General features: G+C 38.9%; 2 protein-coding genes across 2 annotated transcripts in view; one reads left to right on the forward strand and one right to left on the reverse strand.

The window, feature by feature from the left end:
* LOC146483851 (uncharacterized) overlaps nt 1-23,443 on the forward strand; it is a 66,312-nt gene that overhangs the window by 17,217 nt on the left and 25,652 nt on the right. The window contains exons 4-5 of the mRNA XM_085105125.1: nt 1-177; nt 3,530-3,706. Coding sequence (XP_084961251.1) covers nt 1-177; nt 3,530-3,706 — 354 coding nt within the window. The remainder of the gene's footprint in view (nt 178-3,529; nt 3,707-23,443) is intronic.
* LOC146483853 (uncharacterized) lies at nt 12,743-13,670 on the reverse strand. The gene has a single exon (XM_085105126.1). The coding sequence runs from the start codon at nt 13,550-13,552 to the stop codon at nt 12,908-12,910; it is 645 nt and encodes a 214-aa protein (XP_084961252.1). The 5' UTR covers nt 13,553-13,670; the 3' UTR covers nt 12,743-12,907.

Raw genomic sequence — 23,443 nt, forward strand, 5'->3', positions numbered from 1 at the left:
CGATTGATGGTAGCTACACTGATTGGTCGGAGCCATCTGAGTGCAGTGTGACGTGTGGAGGAGGAACACAGAAACAAACAAGAACCTGCACCAATCCCCCACCATCCAACGGTGGAAAGGACTGCAGTGGACTGGGTCCAGCTGAGATGACTGAGGAGTGTAACACACAGGAATGCCGTAAGGATGTTTTTAAGTTTCTTGTCTTAAAACGATGTTTGTTTGCTAGTAATAATTCCAGCTTGTTAATGTTTTTTTTTTTTTTTTTTTAATTTTTTTTATTTATTTTGCAATACTAAATAACTACTTACAATACTTACAATGCTTACACTAAACAATACTTACAATACCTACATTACTACATTACAATACTGACAAGATGCCCGACACTGTTTAGATTAATTAATTTGTAATTACATTACAGTACAGTTGTAACACTATTACTGTCACACTACAGTTACAACAATCACGTCAAGTAAATGCGTAATGTTTACATTTTTTTCATAACAGATACGTGATATTAAATAATTATACTAATTAAACATGCATCCACACCAGCTACCGTTCCGCCCACGTGGCACATACTCCGCAAAAGGCAAGAAAGAAAAAAAACAATAAGCAAGTACCTTTTAAAGATTGTAATGTGAGAGGAAAAGGGGGAACGTGTCAATTGTAGGATGAGTCATTTGTATTCTACAAGTCCAGATATAGAGTCTTGCGACTAAGAATAAAAAGTAAAAATTTTTGCAAAATAGTGGGTGGGTCTTTAAGCCTATGACCAAGGAAGGGGTTAGCTCAAGAGAACGCACAGAAGATTCGTTTCTGAGCAGCCATTGCCTAAAATTATGCCAGAAACCGGACGTTACCGTACAGTTCCAGAAAAGATGGATGAGAGTTTCCTCTTCAATTTGGCAGAAATTGCAAAGATCGTTATCCCTTAGCTTTATTTTTTTTAAGAAATCATTAGTGGCAAGTCTCCTGTGTAACAGTTTAAATTGGAAAACGCGACGTTTTGAGATTTTCGTACATTTAAAGGGCAGCCCGTAAGCAGTCTTCCAGTCAATAGGTTCATTTTTTTCTATCATGCAGTCTTCCGACCATTTCGTTTGGCTATTCACGGGCTGCTTTCGTTTCTTTTCTATAAGTTTTCTGTGTACTATCTTATTTGTATTTTTGGCCTTTAGAAACTTATCAAGAAAACTTTAGTAGTTGATGCTTTCCTGAGAGGCGTTATTTTTAAAGGTTATAACCAGATGTTTTACAGCTGATATCACTCAATAGAAAGACAGAAAATTTATCTTGATGTGAAAACGTTCTTTGAATTCAGAGAAAGATAAAAATCTGGTCTCATTTTCCATCAAATGACCGATATTCTGTATTCCTTGAGAAGACCATAATAAATAGTGTATTGGTTTATTATTAACACGAATAAGAGAATTTAGCCAGAGGCTCTGTGACAGTAACTGTTTCTTTGAGCAAATGTTATCTTCGTAGATAACATCTGACCAAATTTGCAAAATTTCTTGCAAGAAAACATCCGATACCTTAAAGTAAGTTAATATATCCTTCTTGTGGAGATTCCCTTTGAAAATAATGTCTCCGCCTAAGTCTCTTAATTGTACATTGAAGAAAAGCTTCCATTTTGCCTCATTTCCTTTGTCAAGGTATTTTTTCACCCAACTAAGTTTCAAAGCTTGAGTAAAGAGCCTTATATCAATCATCTTTAAACCTCCGTCTTCATAATCACTTATCATTATATCACGCTTAATCTTGTCGCCTTTGCCATCCCACAAAAACTTAAAGAATAGGGTGTTGACTTCACCAATAGCACACTGGTTTGTTGGCAAAGGTGACAAAATAAACGTGAGTTGAGAGACAATTAAGCTTTTTAATACAGTAATTTTTCCCAGCAGACCTAATCTACGCAATTCCCAGCAGCCCAAGCTTGCCTTAAGTTTTGTTATTTTTTCCTCGTAGTTAACTTTCAACATTATTTCTGGGTCTGTTGAGAGCCATACCCCTAGAGTTTTTACTTTATCTCTCATCCACCTTAAATCGTGCTCGGGGCACAGTTTTTCTTCGCTTCCTGCATTTGCGCCAATCCACAGCACTTCTGTCTTTTTATAATTTAGTTGGAGGTCGGATATCGCTCTAAAAAACTCTAAAATCTGCAGTGAATTTTGGAAGGATGCCCTAGATCCATCTAAAATAAGAGTTGTATCGTCTGCATATAGACTGATTTTAATTTCCTATCCATCAACTAATATGCCTTTAATATTATTGTGTTTCCTTATTGCGTCAGCAAGAACTTCTGCGCCTAGAATGAACAAGTAAGGTGACAGCGGGCAGCCTTGCCGAACCCCTCTTTCTAGCTTGAAAAGATTACTAGACCAGCCATTGTTCAAGATACAGCTTTCTATGTCATGGTAAAAGAGCTTAATCCATCTTAGAGTGGATGAGCCAAAATTAAAGTGGTCAAAGGTCTTATGTATAAAAGGCCACTCAATTGTATCAAAGGCTTTCTCAAAATCAAGGAAAACTAGAAGCCCGGGAATGTTTTTAGCCAGCTTGTTAATGTTTGAAGTCTCACTAGCCAAGAGCTTTTTTTTTTTACCATAGATATGGTAATACTTACCATAGTAAAAACGGCTCATAGTTCGAAGTTTCTTAGTTTTCCAAGTAAGATTGTCGCGTTTGTAACGGCCGCACGATAAACTTTATAACCCGTGTAATTTTCGATTGCTGAACCAGATCTGTACATGTGCTTTCTGTTGTAATCTCCAAGTTTGTAGAACCACGCAGCAATCAGCTAGAAAGAAACTCGCCAAAGCCACTCTTTTTCTTTGGAATTCCAAATCAGCTTACTCATCTTGCAATGGAGGTGAAAGAATTTTTACGTTTTCCTTTTCTGTGCGGAAACAAAAACAAAAGGCGACAAGTCGTTATCGCTGAGCTATTCTGTGAGCGGCCTGTTAAAATCGGTTGAAGAAATGAAATTATTTTTAAGCGGGATTTGAGCAACTAGTTCACTAGTCTGATGGAGACATTTGTGTTTAACACCATCTTGAAGGTGTTAACGTCCGCAAAGGAGTTTACCATAAAAAAGTGTGTGAACATTAGGTTTAACGATCTTAAGGCATTTTACCAGATAAAACTGCTAAGTGTGACCCCAACCAAAAATTACACTTACTATGTAACCGTTAAGATTTCTTAACCTTACACTATCGTATTTTTATTTTGTCCATCTTACAGTTTAGATGAGAAAAACTATTCCATTTTTCATGAGTCCTAAAATTTTAATCCAAACGAAACTTGCCTCAATTATGAGGCACACCATTTTTAAAGCAAATTAATTTATGGTTTATCACAAAATACTAATGCTACGTGGATACTAAAAACACAATCACATCTGGGTACAAATACTGATACATTCGTCACTTGATTTCTGATAACTTGAACACTCCTTGCAAAATATCAAGTAAAATAAAATCCAAAACCAATTATTATCTGGTTGTTACACTATTAACTCTAGCGATTGGTGGTGGCTACACTGATTGGTCAGAGCCCTCTGAGTGCAGTGTGACGTGTGGAGGAGGAACACAGACACGAACAAGAACCTGCACCAATCCCCCACCATCCAACGGTGGAAAGGACTGCAGTGGACTGGGTCCATCTGAGATGACTGAGGAGTGCAACACACAGGAATGCCGTAAGGCTGACTTTATTAGAACTTCTTGAGACAACTTAGTGAATACTGAACACTAGAACAACATTGCGTAGCGTAGCGAAATGTGAAAATTCGCTGATGAATTGCTTTCCACTTTCTTTAGCACCTCCTTGTACCGCTGGGCTTGACATTGGAATTGTTCTCGACAAATCAAAAAGTGTCAGGTTATCCAACCTAGAGCTAGTTATCAAGTTCCTGGGAGAGTTGGTAGAAACATTCCACCCTTCTCCGGACGCAGATCATTTTGGCTTCATCACATTTAACGGAAAAGCAAACACAGTGTTCACTTTCGCTGATTCTCAATACCACGACAAGAAGACCTTGCTGACGAAAATAGCCAACGAACCCATAGTGCTTGCCTTCCAAACGCGTACCGACCTTGCTCTGCTGAAGGCCAGGTACGAGCTGTTCACTAAGGCAGGGGGAGACAGACCTGACAAACCAAATGTGATGATTTTCCTCACGGATGGCAAACCAACTCATCCCACGAGAGAGTTTGATTTCAAGGCTTTTGCTGAGAATATTGCTAAAGAGTTCAAGGTCAGAATCGTGCATTTATCTTTTAAAACACGCAATCGTCTATTTATCTGTCCTTCCTTCTGTAGATTAGTTCATTCAGTCTTAACTGAGAAACATTATATTAGCCAAGAGTAAGAGTGCATGAGCACGCATATAAAACCATTAGGATACTCAGACCTACTCTGGGACCTTAAGTCGCCTTAAGTCGCTTAAAGTTGCCTAAAGTCGCCTTAAGTCGCCTTAAGTCGCCCAAAGTCGCCTTAAGTCGCCTTAAATACCCCTGGCAGGGGAGGGGGGAATCTCATATTAAATTGACAGGGGTTATTGGCATGCCTTTTAGGGGTTAGTATTTGTGGTTTGATACCCCTTAGGGTGTTAAAAGCTAAAATTACTTCCATCAGATACATTGTGGTAGCTTTTAGGGTAGTGAGCCAAAAAATATGACAAGCAGCAAATATCAATCAACTGATTTGGTACCTCTAAAATAAAATGATAAAAACAATTTGTTCAGATCATGCCCACAAAACAGAATTCTAATACCTTTTAGGGCTTCTTTTCAAACTTTTTGAGTTTATCCCTTTCACTTTTATATGGGAGCCCACCCCCCCCCCCCCCCCCTTAGCCCCTGCCGATCTTTTAAAAATCGCTTAGATTATAGAAAGCTCAAATTTCCCCCAGAGGATAAACTTCCCCATTTCAATAAAAACAAATATGAATTTGTTGTCCATAATAGTGTGTTCATTGGGTTACTGATCTCTGTCAGTGACTCAAATGATGGTCGTAATATTATATATAATTCCATCAACCATCCCCCCATACAAATGTGAGAACTTAAAAGCTGGGGTTGGAGGGCCCTTTCTAAAAGTAAAAGACCTGGTTGTTACACATTTTAACAGAAACCCTAAATTAATGGTACAAGAATATTCTTTCACTGGCATGGCTCCAATACTCTTGCACTCCAAGAAGCATTCTTGGCAGTTTGCCATATTTATGCGATAAACTGCCCACCTACGAATAAGCACCCAATTCAAACAAGCGCCAACCCCGAAAGCCCAAAAGTGAATGAGAGCCTGCTCCCAAATAAGAGCCCACCCTGCCCCCTCCCAGCAAAATACATTTCTGTACTAGCCCAGCATGAAGTAAGATCAGTGTCAGTTGTGTTCCAAAATTGGTTTTAGATACAATACTCAAAGAACTTTCATATTGTTTATGTTAGATTTTGCACTTTTTGTGTCTTGTTCAAGCGAAATAAACTTGTCAGCCCCTGTTATCCCTTGTCTTGTTATTCTCTAAAAATCCCCTGGCTTGCTGAAAATGTTGGGAGACCCTCATGGTCCCAAAATTAAGTGCCCAGGGTGGTTAGTCGAATAAATACGGTATTAACACCTGTGTTTTAAAGCAGGTATGAATTAAGCAATGGATTCAAACTGTGCTGAGGCTTAAGTCATGTGCAATTACTGAGGTATGGAAAGGAAAACATGAACAGAGTTGTGGAAACCTTTTCCTGCCTGAACTTTTTATTGGAATATTTTGGATAACACAAATAAATAAAATGAGCTTTTCTTTTCTGATAAGAAGATAATAATTTTTTTAAACTAGGTCCTAAATAAAAATCAAGAGTCAATGTCTCTTATCAAGAATTATTAAACTTTATAAGCTTAAGTGCACACTATATGAAGGTTAAAATTATCCACTATCAGTCACTTACCGATTGGAAAACTTATCAGGTGCCATCGAACAGTACATAAATGCAAGAAAGGATAACTTCTGGATATTGACGTGCCAAATCCATTCGCGATGAGTGTCTATTTCGCAACAACCATTTGACTTTAGCATTTGTAAACAAACGAAGAAGCTGGAATGTGCCAGGCGTCCACACTAGCTAAAGCTCGTTCTGGTTTCATACATACATTAAATTCACTTTCTTGCCGCAAATCTTCATTGCCAAAATGTTTCCTGTAATTGACCATTAAGTAGAAATGCAATTTTACGGACATCTTCTCCACTGCGACTGGAAATAAGTCCAAAACCTCTTAAAATAAATCCAGGAATTCACAAGTTGCATGCGTTTGAAAGAAGTGTGGGCTCTGGGAACAAATAGAGATGAAGAAATGCATGCTGGGACGATCGTCTTTAAAATGGCGGCACCAATGCATGCTTTCAAGGTTTGTGTACATTTTTGTGAATTTGTTATGCGTATTCTTGTTCTGTTATAGTGTCATCAGTTGAACGGTATATATTTTCTTTTAAACAGGTAAAACGCTACCGAAGGAGGCGTATCAACATTTTTATAGCTGGATTTCTGGCATGAAGCTGGTACGAATTTGGCAACGACGGTCATCAAGCAAGTGGAATGTGGCATGGAGGAATTCAGCTATTGACATAAGTGTTATATTAATAGTGAATGTAACAAAATGCTGTAGTTAATCAAATTATTTGAGCTTGCTAATTTTAATGTGTATTAAATATATCATTGTGATTGATTGAGTGATTTTTGATACTCTTTACATATTTGACATATTTATTACCGATCAATACTCTTGTTAGATGAATCATGTATCAAAAAATTCCAGATGTGATCACTTGTGGGCATAATGTGCATCATATCAAATTTTTCGAGGATGATCACCCATGGAGTTTCCTGATACATAATGCTTGCATCTTAACAATCCAGGCAATATTTTATTTCCTCTCTTGGACACATTTTGTTCAAGTCTATGCATGTTAGTTAAGGTCATATTGAAGGCCTTTCTGGGCCTGAACTGGGGTGTCTGTACTAAGGACTTGAAATCTTTGTGATGATGAAGCCTGGGTAATTTCTCAGTAATCTTAACAGCTATATGCATTTTAAGGCTTGGTTCCCTGATTGGTGGATTACAATAAATTATTCACAGGCAAAAACATCCTGTTTGCCTTTAAGGTTAAGGGTTCCATATCCATGTGGGACCTAGACAAAGCAAATTAAATGTCCACTGTGGTATATTCATAGGCCTAACTATACATGGACAACAGTCTAGCTTACTCACTGCACCTTGTGTAAAATTCTCCTTAAGTCGCCCAAAATCACCTTAAGTCGCCTAAAATCGCCTTAAATTGCCTTAAGTCGCTTAAAATCGCTTCAATTTTACAGTGTGTTTTGCTTAAGTTGCCTTAAATCGCCTTAAGTCGCCCAAAGTTAAGGCGACTTAAGGTCCCAGAGTTGGCCTATACTCCACAATATTTTTGCAAAGCTGTATAGATCACGTCATGACAATTGTTTTCCTTTCTTATAGGCGAAGGACGTTAACGTGGTATCGGTGGGCATAGGCCCAGCAGTAAACCATGAAGTACTCCAACTTATTGCAGGACCTGGTAATCCTGTGGTTCAGGTAGAGGACTTCAGCAAACTGGAAGGAATGATCAATGTAATCAAATCCTCTGCCTGTTCCAGTAAGTGAGCACCTGGACGGATGAAGGGCTAATGGTTAGGAGTAAGGTTAGTAAACTATGGACCTCTATTTTTTTATCTTAACTTTCTCGGTAGTGTAAACTAAGAAGCACAAATGAAGTGCCGAGGGCCACGTAGACTAACGGGTTTGGAATCCAGCAATTTATTTACTTAAACCAAGGGGTTTAGTAAAATACCTAACAGAAAAAGGTACAGGAAAGTAAATAAAAACGACTATAAAATGAATTAAAAGAAAAAAACGACAAACTAAAACAAAACTGGACGGCTGAAAAACACACTTACCAATTGCTGGATTTAGGTGGGCAACTGATAAAATGAAATTGTAGTAGATGTTATAAAAGACTGGAAAGTACTGGAAACAATTAACACCGAAAGAGAAACTGAAAATAAGGACTAAAACGTAATTGTTAATTGAAAAAACCGCAACATCCTGGGGGCTTCGCTGAATTTGCTGAAATTTGGCAACGAAAGAGAATCAATTAATCAGTCGCTGAAAGTTCTTAGAAAACTAGCGGATTCAAACTATCCAAAAGAAGATTCTGCGAATTATTGAAAGCAAATGTCAAAGTTGCTAATCTTCTTCTTCCAGTAATACAAGTTTTGAAATCGGCCTAATGAGCGTTGAATTTTTTGTTTTGACCTCTCCAACTCGGACGCGTTGGTCGTGGCCAGAAAAGATCTTCATAACTCTGCTAAGGAGCCATCTTCACGAGGGGAATTTTCATCCACAAGCAGGCCGAGATCATTGACCTTCAGCCATACACCTTTTCTGAACTCCGACCACGCTTCACGTAGAATGGGCTAAAGAAATCTACTCCTGTGTAGGTAAACGGCCGATCATAGAGAGTGAGACGTTCCCTTGGCAGATTGGCCATCAGCTGTGTCATTGGGACTTCATTTCGCTTGCAACAATCGATGCACCTTCGTAGAACATTGCGTACGAGTGACCTTGCTTGAATAATCCAGAAATGTTGACGTATGAAGGAAAGTACGTGCTCTCGATCGGCGTACCCCAGGATTTCGTGGTAATAACGCACGATCAGGATGGACACTGGATGATCTTTAGGAAGTATCATCGGATGGGCAGCCTCGAAGGCGATAGGAGCGTGATGAATTCTTCCTCTGTTCCTTCTACTAGTACAGGAAGCAGACTTGCAAGCTTGCTTTGACCTTTAACTGGACGACCTTCGGTCCAGGAATTAATCTCTTCGGCAACGGTTTGGCGTTGTACCAACTGTAGATTTTCTTGGCAGAGCACCGCATCTCTGAAAGGGATATTCCTCCTCCCTCAGTAGAAGTTCCTTTGTACTGGACATGGTTAACAAAACGTAATAACCAGGCGACAAGAGTTAAGAGGTGCAGCCAAGAAGAATAGTGACGCAGAAACTGGTCCAGTGATGATCCACAGTCAATCACCATGATGGTTCTTTCAACATGAACTTCACTGTCATCTTCTGGGATATTGTCAATCCTTCTAACTGGCCAGTGTTCTACAGGCTTCAGGGGGGAACTAGGGTGAGAAAGCCAGCGGCAGTTTGGGCCGAGATCATGTAGCTTCATTCCTCTTGAACCGCCGTCAGCTGGGTTCAGCGATGTCGACATATGTCGCCATTGCTGCGGAGTCGAGGCTACGTGAATCTCGTCCACTCGATTGGCAACGAATGCTTTGAGTCGCCTCTTCTCATTTGTAATGTACTGCAGGGTCGTCAAGAAGTCTGTCCAGAACGTAACACCTTGAAGGGGTATGTCAAGCTCGTCGTGTATCAGTAGATGCAGGCGTGTAGCTACCACTGCTGACTGTAATTCTAAATGCAGCACGGACCACTGTCTCAGCGGGGAATTGCGGGTCTTTCCCATAACAAAGGCGCAATGCACCTTTCCCGTATCATCAACGAGCCTTAAGTAGCCAACTGCAGCGTAACTTTTGTTGGACGCGTCAGAAAAGTAGTGCATTTGGACATCGGTGATGACTCGGTTGCGAGAGAATGATTTGAGGTATCGCGGAATCTTGATGTTCGCAGCGAGGGGTAGTGACTCCACCCATCCATTCCGCTGTGTTAGTAAAAGCTCTGGAATGGAGTCATCCCACTGGACATCCATTCTCCATAGTTCTTGAAGGATGACTTTGACTGGGAGGGGAAACGGGCCCAAAAAACAAAGTGGATCAAATAGGGAACTCAAATAGGGAACTCCAACCAGTGTTTGTAAGCCCTTAGCCCGAGCAACAACTTAAGCGACACGAAATTAAGCCCCATATTGTCAACCAACAATGTATCGTCCATGAATTTAAATGTAACCTGTGTGATGCAGGGTATGTGGGTTATACATGCAGTCACTTACACGAGCGCGTAGAAGGGCACACTAGACAGTCATCTTTGATTTACAAACATTACAACCTCCAACACAATAGTGAAATGCCTGAACGCTTCATTGAGCAATTTCACATCATCGCGAAATGTAGCGGCAAATTTGATTGCCTCGTTAAAGAAATGCTATACATTCGCATTCGTAAACCAACACTGAACGTGCAAACGGATTCCATCCGCGCCAAGGTGTTTGTTTAGGCCGTTAATTGTAATTTAATGCTTATCTTGTACCTTTTCTTATTTGCATGCCATTTAAGTAGTCTCTTGATAATGGAGTCACGATGACCCCGAAACGTCGAGCAGCAATAAATCTTTCCTGTTTTTTTATATACCTGAGAGATCGTGTTCCCTATTATCTTCAGCGCCTTTCAATACTCAACAGACATTAGTCCAAAGGTTTCTTTTACAGTTCCGTGGGACTCAACTTGCCAGAATTCTTCCAACTGTTGATTGAGAGAAACATTCTCGGACGAAGCGTGATGCAGATTGAACTGACGCCTACTGCCTGCGCTGTCGGAACCACCAAGGATACTCCAGCCGAGGCAAGATCGTATCGCGAAGGGATCATTTGGTCTTCCCTTCTTTCTTTCTACTTCGGGCAAAGGGACTTGACGCAAGTGCGACCATTGCTCCATCTTCTTTTGAGCTGTTACGTTCTTAAGTGGGATGGTAAGGTCTTGTACACCCATGCATTCCGCACAGTAATCTGGTGTGAGTTTTGATCATCAACGGGCGCTATTTTGAAGTCAACCTTTACTCTGTTCTCCTGTTTGTCTCTTTGGCTTACTGTGGAAAGGAGGAGTTGCCCCAGTTCACCTTAAATACCACACTGATCAATGAGGGATGGGTCAATCATGATGACGTCAGAGCCGGAGTCGATCAAGCCGTAAGTGGTTGCATGTCGTCCATCGTTGGCGATAATCTTAAGGGTCATGATCTGCAGGTGAATTTCAGAGGATCCGGCCACGGTTGCATTAGCGCACGTGCTCGAGGGAGCATCTTGGTGGCTTGGCAGGTCATTAGGCATGGTTGGGATGACTGTGACTTCAGTGTTGTTAGTTTGATGATCAGCATTTTCTCGGGATGGACTTGACTGGTGAAGCAAAGTGTGGTGAGGTCTTCCACGTCCAGGTACCTTACAATGCATTGGCGACTTGCAGGAATTGGACGAGTGTTCTTTAGAGTTGATGCAGTTGAGGCAAATCCGCTTTCTATTGACTAAAGCTTTCCTCTCCTCAACGGGCTTATACTTGAAAACCCCGTAGTGATAGAGTGGGTGGTACTGGGAACACAAGGGACAGTTGCTGGCTTTAGTGTCTTTATTGCTCGCAAGTCTGCTGGCCTCCCTAGTAGTACTTGTGGTAAGAGTGGTAAGGTGACGCAGATGAGGCTTGTCTCGATCTTCATTTCGTTTGTGCGACTTCACCTCAGAAGAAGTTGTGTAAAATGGATAATTAGCCAAATCAGCTTGGTCATTCAAGAACTCAACATTCAAGAACTCAACAATGTCCTTGAATGTGGGGATAATTCTTCCTTGGCGTTTTAACTTCTTCAAACGTTCCCGAAACTTGTCTTGGAGCCATTTGGGCAACCTTAGAATCACTTTCTCGAGAATGTCAGTGATCATTCTCCTAAACAGTGCATAGATCCGAGGGTATCATACATAACTTGCGCCATTTCTGCATAGCGTTAGAGACCTTCCTTGTCTTACTTGAGATGCAATGGGGGGACCTTTAGTCCGAGTGTGGCGCAAGCTCTCACCTATCCTCGAGGAGATGAAGTCTTGACACGAGATAATTCTACTGACACTTGTTTGTTAAAATATGAAGCAGCTTCGATCGCAAACTGTTCAATCCTATCATCATAAAGACATTTCCGCACCTCTTGAGCCTCGTAAAAACCTTGGATTTCGTGAAGTTCCACGCTGCCATTGCTGAGAAGACCTTTGGTACGGCCGATATTGTCTCCATAATTTCTAAATGCATCAGATAAAGTCGCTTGAAGGTTTCGTGCTTGAACCAAGTTGGAAAAGTCCGCCAGCAACTCATCAATCTGTGCACACACTTTAGTCATTGTGGCGACATAGCCACCAGCAGACCGTTTTAAACTGTTCAGCTTTTCCCATAAGACTCCTTCCTGATCCTGCAGCGAATTAGGCATTCTACGCCGCCGTGAACTCGCTAGAATGGTACTTGCACCATCTGCGTCGATACCGTCCATAATCGTCAATTTGTATTTTACGATGAAGAGGCGAGGGCCAGGTATATTAGTAGGTTTGGAATCCAGCAATTTATTTACTCAAACCGAGGGGTTTAGTAAAATACCTAACAGAAAAAGTTACAGGAAAATAAATAAGAACAACTATAAAAGCGAAAAAAACAAATGAAACCAAAACTGAACGACTGAAAACACTTACCAATTGCTGGATTTAGCTGGGCAAGTGATAAAATGAAAATGTAATAGATGTTATATAAGACTGAATTTACATATGATGCGAAAATTGTGCAGGATGGAATGAAAATGCTGGTTACAATTAACACCGAAAGAGAAACGGAAAATAAGGACTAAAACGTAAAGTGTTAATTAACAAAAAGCGCAAAAACAAACATCTAAATAAGTAGCCATCGACAAACGGCCCGAGATGACAACTAGTCCAAAAAATAACAATTAGCGAAACAATTAATAAATCTTAAAAGAAATGATTTAGAAATACATGAAACAAGAAATATTAGTGATAGGAACCGACGTTTCGGTGCATCTTGCGCCATTATCAAGGTACATAATTAATGATAAAAAGCGGTTTGTAAAGGCTAAGTTGAAGCGAATTTGCATAACATAGCGGCAAGCTAATTACTTAAATACTTTCGCACGAAGAGAATCGGACTGCACATTCAATGTTGGTTTAAGCTCTTGAATATACAACATTTCATTGACAAGGCAGTCAAATTTGTTCATGCATTTCTTGAGCACATTGAAGCGTGCTAAGAAATTGTTCGGAACAGCAGTGTTATGTTCTTTGTAGTAATGCTTGCAGATTGATGACGCCTTTTGACGGTGTCCCTCAACGCGCGTGTGAAGGTGGCCCTTTGTATACCCAACATAACCTGCATCACACAGGTCACACTTGAATAAATAAACAACACATTGCTGGGTTACAATGTTGGGCTTGGGCTCACGCAGGCTTAGATCTTGATTAAGCTTACGGCTAGTAAACACGGGTTGAATGGTCTTTCCCACCTTGCTGCTAAGATCTCTAAGTTGCCGTTTGACAGACACTGCAGCATCCTGATCTTTATAGGGGATAGCTATCCGGATGACGTCATCGGTATGCTGTTTAGACTGGTCCGCTGCGACTCTCGAGGTGATAAACTTGTTAATGACAGAATCAATAAGGTGATTTGGATACCTCAGCTTTCGGAAAACTCCTCTCAAGCGTTCACACTCCTCTGAGAAATGTGTCCAAGATGATGATAGCCGGTGCGCGCGATCAAGCATGGTGACGAGCAAACCCTGTTTGTAGCGGCTGTCCACATGGCTATGATAGTGCAGGAGAAGACCTGTGTTTGTCGGCTTAACGTAAACCTTTGTTTCAACACATGGTGCGCGATTTAGAAGCTGTGAATTAATAAATCAATCTTTATTTATATACGGTTATAATTAAATGTTCATCATGTCGATCCAATATAAAACCTAAAGAAAACTGGACCCGCTTTCCATAAATGGCGTGTCACAAACTTAATGGAGATTGTATATTTGCTTACATTGATTCAGTGATTCTGCCTGTCTAAGATAACAGGGTAGGTTGCTCCATAGGAACTGCACCACTTTAGCTAAAGCTTTTTTAGGTAACGTTTTTGTGGCAAAGAAACAACTAAAAGCGATAGAATCTTCGCTCTTCGTAATAACCTCGTATTCAATTTTCATCCAGAAAAAGATTTCCCTGGTCACTAATTCTTGAACAAACTTCTTTTGGAAAGTCCTTAAGAAATATGAAATACGATTGAAGAAATTTAACTTTTTCAACTATTCTGATTTCAACTTTTTACACCCCGGGACTGCGCTTGAAAATAAGTGGCGAGAGTTGCATCTGTCAGTTCTGGAGACCACGGATTATTGAAAACCTCTACATTCGCTAGTTGTAAAAGATTGTAATTTATCTTAATAACGTAATGAATTACAGTCATAAGCTTTAATGGTGTAATTAATTTGAGGGAACAAAGTTTATCTACTTTGATCAGTTATCGCAGCATGCGATTAAACCCATGATCTGTGAAAAGAGCGTATTTCCATCGAAAAAGTCATGTTCTGTAGAAAATATTACATAAGCGGCCGGTCCTCACAGGTTCCTCTACATATCAGTGAAAAGTTCCATCCATCTGTTTAAATCTGTTAAAACATTTGGCCCAAATTCAGTTTCTCGACCACAAAGTACGAGCAGAAAGTTGTAACATTCGGCTTTAAACACGTTCATGTATATATTTCCGTCGAACATGTCATGTTCGCAACAAACCAAGAAATGAGAGATGTACCGCTTTCAAAGTTCTCCAAGAAAGAAGATTAAATATTTCTAACCAATTTTATCGTAATATAAATGCTGGAGGAGTCTTATCAAAGGCGTCACGTAACGAGATAAGTCTAACGCATTGAAACGAATTCATTGTTCACCCCGTTTCTTTTCTTAACCGCTGACCAGCAGGTTTATATCGGCTCAAGCAGCGGTTAAGAAAAAACATTGTCTCATTTAGCAGGGCGGGGTTTATCGATAAAAGTATTTTATCTGTGGCTCTACAAATGATTGCTGTTTTGACATTTGCAGAATAAAGAAGACGGGTAAAAAAAGAAAACTACTACTGGAATGTCCATGAAGCTGCAAGCATAGAAATGGCTAAGATTTAATTGATACAAACATGTGCATTATGGGATTATGTCTGCTTTAATATGGTCATATGTAGCGGTCTTGCTTAGCAAAATAAAGGATATTTAAAGGGAACATGCGCAATTTTATTTTATTTTAAAAACGTAAATAGAATAATTGTATGCATTGGCCTCGCAAGTCTATCTACAGTGACAGAATCGTTGATAGCGAGAAAACCTTAAAAATAACTGTCTCATTATATACATACATACATACATACATACATACATACATACATACATACATACATACATACATACTTTATTGGCTCGACCCCACGGTGCTTTTCAGAGTCAATTTAACATTACATAACCAAGTACAAGACAATGATAAAAGAAGATAAAGCTAGTGGATTAACTGAAACAGTCATTAAGAAGTTTTTGCCTAAGTAAGCGCTTGAACACCGTCACGGAAGGGCTAAGTTTGAGCGAAGGCTGCAACTCATTCCACAGAGAGGTCGCTCGATATTGAAAAGTTCTTTGGCCGCTAGCAGTGCGAAAAGGTGGTATGTTCAAAATTTGAGAGTTTCTGGTATTCCTTGTCGAGACGGCGGATCTCCTGACGAGCTTAGATGTCAAATCCTCCGGAGCACATCTCGTCTTGCACTTAAAAACCAGAACAGCAAAACGAAAATAAAGTTGTTACCTGATTGGTAGCCAGCGCAAATCTTTTAGCGAAGGAGTTATGTGATCGAATTTTTAATATGGGCTTCAACTTCGCTGTATGCTTCCTGCTCTCAAACATATTCTGCATATTACGTAGCACTTCCCTGGCAAGACTGCGCGCCCACATATATTAACCTGCCTGTGCTAGGGCGAAGAGATTTAATGGTGGCCGGGGTGAGACAAACAAAGTTCCCTCACTGACTTAAAATAAACTTTGTGACTTTCCCTGATGTATTTCCTTTCCAAACGATGGGACAAAATCTTCTCTCGAAATATTCTTGAGTACTTTCACCCTCTTAAACGTAATCCGGCACACAACAGAGCTTTGACTTGCTTGGTATCATAACGAAGTTGAGACGGAAGAATCATCGGGTAATCCAATTCAGTACACATGAAAACATGCAAAGGCAAACGAATTTCCAGCACTTAGCTTGATTTCCTTTCAAAGGGGGCTCTCACTCCAACAACTTGTTAGCAAAGTCGGAAACAGCCATAAACAATCCTCTGTGCGTCAGCACCACAGACAAACGTGAAAACGGCGAAAAACTAACTTACAGGCAAGAAGGCTAAAAATTTCGTAACCGATCGCCACATGTCCACATGTCTTATCTTGCACTACACGGGACGGAAGAGGCGGGGGGGGGGGGGGGGGCGGGGGTTGAAATAAATTATAATAATCAAAGGAAACGCGGGAAAGAGACACGGCAGGAATGTTAATGATTCCTGTGTTAAGAGAGCTATGGCGAAAAAGACACGACATCGTGGCCCCACAGACGGGCTGTGCGGAATTTATTAGCTCTGTTCATATAGAGAGTTGACAAGAAGAGACTTATCTGATGTTAAATTTACCGCGGAAAAAAAATCTATAAACATTTCTATCGGCCCTATTTTAGTTACAACACAAAGCTGAAATTCATGCGGTGGAGAAAAGTAAGAAAAACAAGCATTCATGAATTAATTCATCAAAAGGACAGACGACGTCAAATTCATTGACCTTGTTGCCAGTGAAATTTCTCTTCACATCCTTGGTTAGACAATCAAGCTTTGTACACTGGTGCCATTTACCCACTAAACTAGGCCTACCGGAAGAAACTACCGATACTTAGAAAATAAAAATGCAGGCATTCTTTATAGTCCTCGTTTAATTTTCAAGACAAAGGTGAACTAAAGCGGGGCGTTGATGGTGGAAAGTCAAGACGAATACGTAATCAAGGATTGATTCATAAAAGACGACACCAAAGCTACTATTCTTCAGCGTTAGAGTTTAGACAGTCAAGCTTTGTATACTTGATATGTACTATGTATTATCCCACTAGACTAGTATAGATCTATCGGAATACAATACCGATAGAAACAAAAATAATATTTCTTTCTATAGCCTCCATATAATTTACAACACAAAGCAAAAATAATGCAGGACGTGGGTGATGAAAGTAATTTCAATAACTAATATGAATAGATTCATCAAAGTAAAACCGACATTAAATAGTCATTACTGGTCATATCCCTGGTTAGACGATTAGCACACCACGGATCAGTCACACTTTGGTAAGTTTAAATTGTTCCTTTTGCCGTCGTTTTTTGATGGTGTCAATTAAAAACATTTAACTGTTGCTGCGGGCATATGTAGCCTTACTTGTTGGTACATTTAATAATAATAAGAGGACCTTAATGGAACGATGAGTCTAGTGAATTATGGTCCAAAACGTACGCCACTAAGACTTGAAATATGTTAACGATTACAGACTAAATTTCTGACATTTATAATGAAATCATAAAAAACTGTACTTCAGTGGTTTTCCGAGCTTTACCTTACATGTCGGTTGACCCATTTATAACCAGACGATTCATTTGCTATTAGCAATGGGGTATTTAAAATAAACGCTGCTCCTCAAATTGCAATCCAAAATAACCTCTAAGTTTTTATCAATTATTGGATTTAAAAGTCCTAATTGTAGTAATATTATCCATGTACGAACTAAAGATTTAATGCACATTTCCTATGTCTGAGTGAGTTCAACTTTATTTTCTGCCTAACCAGCATTATGCTTTTCGACGTTTCATCTCTCAATAGCAGTGAAATAAGCTGAAGATACTGCACTGGTCTGAACTGTCTAGAAGAACAACGAGTGGAGTGGAAGCGCAATTAGTTACCTCACTTTACTCAAATAATCAGACAAAACAATCGATTTTAAAAAATCCCAATTGGGAGGAACCAAATTGGCTGCCTATTTACAACAGTAGCCGAGGAACTGGGATTAGCGGCCGATGGGCCCACAGTGATCGCCAGGTGCTGTTGGAATGTGTGATAGAAATAAATGATTTCAAATATATTAAAAAATATTCTTGTAGTGTTTTCTCTTTTCACTCCCAATTGTTGTCTTCATTCACTCTCGTTCTGTGACATCTTGCCAGAACTTACCATAAACCTCCCCATAAAAGGGGCTCAGGAATTGTTGAGTTTTTTGAGTTGTCGAATTTGTTATGCGCAGTTTCTTTTCTCGAATTCGGGTAAAAAGCCCATCTTTGGTTGTCAAAGTTTTCAAATGTCACATTGCAAGGCTTCCGTTCTTGGCATTAATGACAGCCCTTGTTTCGTTTACGAGGTAAAGCCTGGAATTAATGTATGCTCTTTAAAACAATCAACTTCAAACGTAGAGTAAGATATTATACGTAATCAGACATTGACAGTAATTTCGGAAGATTTAGAAGTACAAAGGAACCACAACTCCTGGGCATCACAAGATAAAAGGTTTGACGTGCAGTGTATTTTTTCACTACACGTGCGTCGTTTTTTATTTCAGTTTCTGACTACATGTCATCTCCAAAGGAAACATCCAAAATTACAAAATCATGATGGGTATTTGTATATCATAGCTTTAGTACTTGCTACACAACGCTATTTTCAGAGCCAACAACTCGAAGTCCATCTAACCCTTCACATAACCCATGAGATAAAATTAACATTTAGTCCGCTTTCGTCCAAATTAAACTGGAGAAAGCACGGAATTCTACTCAGATTTTTACAGAAAGCTTAGTTTCCTCATACAAATTTTTAACTGTCATCAATCGAGATCTCAGCAATTGAAAATGCCTCACGGTCAGATGTCCTAAGATTCTCTAATTTGCTATAAAGGAAAATTATCGTGAATTTTTTATTTAATTTTTTTATACTATACTAGATCAGAAAGCAGAGAGCTTTACCCTGAAATGTTTTATTTGTGTTTTAAACGTGTCGGGTTAATTGTTTGTCTCGTTTGCATATCGCCAATATTGGTACGAGAGGTAAATCGTTTTGATTTGTTTTACCCAACGGTCTATCTCGGTGGATATTTGTTAGGATGTTCTGTCATGAAGTTGCCTATCTTGAAAGCTGAGCTAAAATGAACTTTTTTTCTTTTTTCAGAAAAAAAGTAGCCCTGTCGTAAGTAGGCCATATTAATTAGTATACTAAACTGACCAATTTCCTAATATTAAAATTCTTGCTTAGCAGCGAAGTTTAGGGGAATAAAACGAAACAAATTAATTATTCATCACGGAACCTCAATGTAATTTCTGTTGTTTCATTCCCCTAAACCACGCAGCCAAGCTTGAATTTTAATATATCAAAATTGGTCTATTTCTTTTACGAGATAATGAAACGGTTTGGTTAGTCCTCCCATATAAGATATGATTGATGGAAGTCTACTGCAAGCCACCCAGTTCACTTAACACTCAAGGAATAGCATCTTATTTGTATCAAAGTTTGGTTGGTGTCCATGCCTGAATACAAAAGCGATAACCAGCATTGTGCTTTAAAAGTAATGCCCATAATAGGACTTCTAAAGTGTATGGTCACCAGACGAGAAATTTCATGGCATTTTAGCTACCCGAAACTCTTAAATTTTAAGGGGAGTATCGATTACCACAGAATGTTAATATAATCAGTTAATGGTTTGGTTTCTTAACGGAACGTCGGTAAATCGTTAGTTTTAGCAAACGACACGTAGAGAGATGGAATAGATAATAGCAAGACAGACGACTAATACAGACTGATTCCCAGAAAATTTAAAGCATATTCATAGACACTACAAAATATGGGCGGTGGAGAGTGGGATGAATCACTAATCATTTTCATTAACATAAAGAGAAGATTCAAATGTCGTTGTCCTGGTAGGCAGTGACATTTCTCTTCACATCTGTGCTTAGGCAATCAGCAGACCAGAAGTAACAACCTTAACTCGGGTGAGTTCAAACTCGTTTTATAAAGGTGTTGATAGTCTTCATATTAATTAATAGCGGTCAACTACTGTTGCGCCCTTATGTAGACTTAAATACTAAAATAAGAATGTCTTACTGGTAGGATATATGCATATAACCGCTAATAATTAAAAGGCTGTAAATGTTTAAAGATTAAATCCTTCACCCTTATGCTAAAACTATTAAGGGGGTCTTTAGTGGTTGCACAAGAATTGCATTGGGTGGCCATTGGCTGTTCAATTTGGCCGTTTTCATTTAAAGCCAAATGATTCAATGAAGATAAACGTCAAGAGAACAGGGGCACCCAGTGGTTCATTTCGATGCATATCAGCTCGCTAGGACTTAATGGCCTCACAAATTCAGATTTAGTTGTAAATAAAATCTTAAGTTTTTCGGCAGGAGAACGTTACCTCAAGATTTCAAGTCAAGTCAAGTTTATTGGGTAGATACGCTTAGCTTCAGTGAGACAGCTCACCAGCTAGTGTTCAGGTATTACACACGAAAATAAAATTATAATAACTAAACATTGTAGCTATATACAAGTAACTAGAATAATAAAATGTCAAATCTATTCACATAGGAATAAAAAATCACAAATTTTGAGTATATTTCACGGGATGGGATAAAAGCTGTATTATTTGTATCATGCGATGGACGGGTATAAAGTTGTTGATTTCTTAATACTACAAACTAATATCTCTCGTTTTCAGAAGGGCGAACATTAAATTAAAAGTGCAAAATAAGGTCATCTAATATTTTCATAAAGCCAATGAACAGCTCGTAAATTCGGGAAATAAAATTCCTTTCGCTAAAACGTTATGCAACATACATTTTTAACTAAAGAATTCGAGCAGATCCATCTGTGTCAGCTTATCAGAAATATACTTTGAAAAGTCCACAGAAATGTCTGGAACACTGTGAATAACATTTGAAGTATTTTGTTTTCAAGAATGCTGTCGTTGATTGCCTATGAGAGAAGTTTCCTATATCATCACTTGGTTGTTAAAAATAAAGGCCTTAAATGAAACGCTGTCACAAATTACCTAATTTAATTTAAGCTACCAAGTTGTGAAGGCTGAAAGGTAAGAGTATTGGTAACAAGAAGAGTTTCTTTTTATTTAATAGGGACATTTATTAACACAATTGAGGAAGTCTGAGTAATTCGACTTTTTTTGTCGACTAACGTAAGCAGAATACTTCCATAGACTTGCCACTGCTTTGAGAAATAAAAATATGCTTTGATCTCGTGTTAAGCGCCTTAATTTGGATGAAACTGTTTGCTTTGAATAAAAATATTCATTTTTTTCCATTCAATTTGGTCACAAAATGTGCTAATTTTTTCCATTTAATTGTCAATGACTTGTTAAAAGATGGGAAATTGTGTTGAAAGATCAGTGATATTTCCTAGTTTTCTTTTTCAAAACTTTTTTCCAATCAGGATCGAACTACAATCGAGCAATACTCGCTAACACCTCTGTCGAATCGCAAGACAAATGGTTAAATGTGCAGTGTATGTTTCCACTACACGTGCGTCACTGAGTTAGCTGTCTCATTATTTTTTCTGGGTACAGGTCATCTCCAAAGGAAACAACTAAAATTACAAAATTACGATGGGTATTTGTACATCATGGCCTTAGTAATTGCTTCATAACGCTATTTTCAGAGCCAACCATTCGAAGTCCGTCTAAACTTAAAATGTGATTTCACATAACCCTTGAGACAAAATTAACATTTAGTCCAATTACGTCCAAATTAAACTAGAGACAGCACGGAATTCAACTCATATGTCTACAGAAAGCTTAGTTTCCTCCCACAAATTTTTAACTGTCATTAATGGAGACCTCAGCAATTGAAAATGCCTCGCGGTCAGATGTCCTAAAATTCTCTAATTTGCTAAAAAGGAAAATTATCGTGAAATTTTTTTTTTAATTTTTTATACTAATGGATCAGAAAGCAGAGAGCTGTCCCTTTACCCTAAAATGTTTTATTTTTGTTTTGAACGTGTCGGGTTAATTGTCTGTCTCGTTTGCATATTGCCAATATTGGTACGAGCGGTAAATCGTTTTGATTTGTTTTACCCAACGGTCTATTTCGGTGGATATCTGTTAGGATGTTCTGTCATGAAGTTGTCTATCTTGAAAGCTGAGTTAAAAATGAACTTCTTTTTCTATTTTCAGAAAAAAAAATAGCCTCATTGTAAGTACGCCATATTTATTAGCATACTAAAAGAGTACTTTCCTTATATTAAAATTCTCGCTTTGCTTCGAATTTTAGGGGAATAAAACGAAACAAATTAATTATTCATCACGGAACCTCAATGTAATTTCTTGTTGTTTCATTACCCTAAACTACGCAGCCAAGGTAGAATGTTAATATATCGAAATTGGTCTATTTGTTTTACAAGAGAATAAAACGGTTTGGTAAGTCCTCCCATATAAGATATGATTTATGGAAGTCTACTGCAAGCCACCCAGTTGACTTAACACTCACGAAATGGTAAAGCAGGCGGTAACTTTTAATTTATTCTTTAGTCTTCAAAAGGCATCTTAATTGTATCAAAATTTGGTTGGTGTCCGTGGATACAAAAGCGATAACCAGCATTGTGCTTTAAAATTAATGCCCATGATGGAAGTAAACAGCTGTATAGTACTTCCAAAGTCTATGGTCACCAGACGAGAAATTTCATGGCACTTTAGCTAACCCGAAACTCTTAAACTTTAAGGGGAGTATCGACTACCACAGATTTTTATTGTTTTTTTTTTTTTTGGTTTGTTTTTTAACGTAACGTCGGTAAATCGTTAGTTTTAGCAAACGACGCGCAGCGAGATGGAATAGATAATAGCAAGACAGACGACTACTACAGACTGATTCCCAGAAAATGTTTAAACATATTCATACACAATACAAAATACGGGCGGTGGAGAGTGGGATGAATCACTAATCATCCATTAACATAAAGAGAAGATTCAAACGTCCTTGTCCTGGTAGGCAGTGACATTTCTCTTCACATCTGTGCTTAGGCAATCAGCAGACCAGAAGTAACAACCTTAACACGGGTGAGTTCCAACTCATTTTATAAAGGTGTTGATAGTCTTCCTATTAATAGCGGTCGACTACTGTTGTGCCCTTATGTAGACTTTAATACTAAAATAAGAATATCTTACTGGTAGGATAACCATATGACCTATAATACTTAACATGCTGTAAATGTTCAAAGATTAAATCCCTGACTCTTATGCTAAAACTATGAAGGGGGTCTTCAGTGATTGCATTTGGTGGCCATTGGCTGTTCAATTTGGCCGTTTTCATTTAAAGCCAAATGATTCAATGAAGATAAACGTCAAGAGAACAGGGGCACCCAGTGGTTCATTTCGATGCATATCAGCTCGCTAGGACTTAAGAGCGCCTTTTTTTCATGACCGAGTGAGTGATGGCACAGGGTTCAAAAATTGACTACCCTCATATTTTGCTCAGACATACCCTATGATGAGTTAATAAACGTGGTGTATTTCTTATGTTCAGCTCTGCTTTTGTTTTCCAGAAAATTACCAATAACTGTAACGGGCG

Source organism: Pavona decussata, unplaced genomic scaffold (assembly GCF_977016875.1).
Source record: "Pavona decussata unplaced genomic scaffold, jaPavDecu1.1 SCAFFOLD_37, whole genome shotgun sequence".
In the NCBI taxonomy this organism is placed as follows: domain Eukaryota; kingdom Metazoa; phylum Cnidaria; class Anthozoa; order Scleractinia; family Agariciidae; genus Pavona; species Pavona decussata.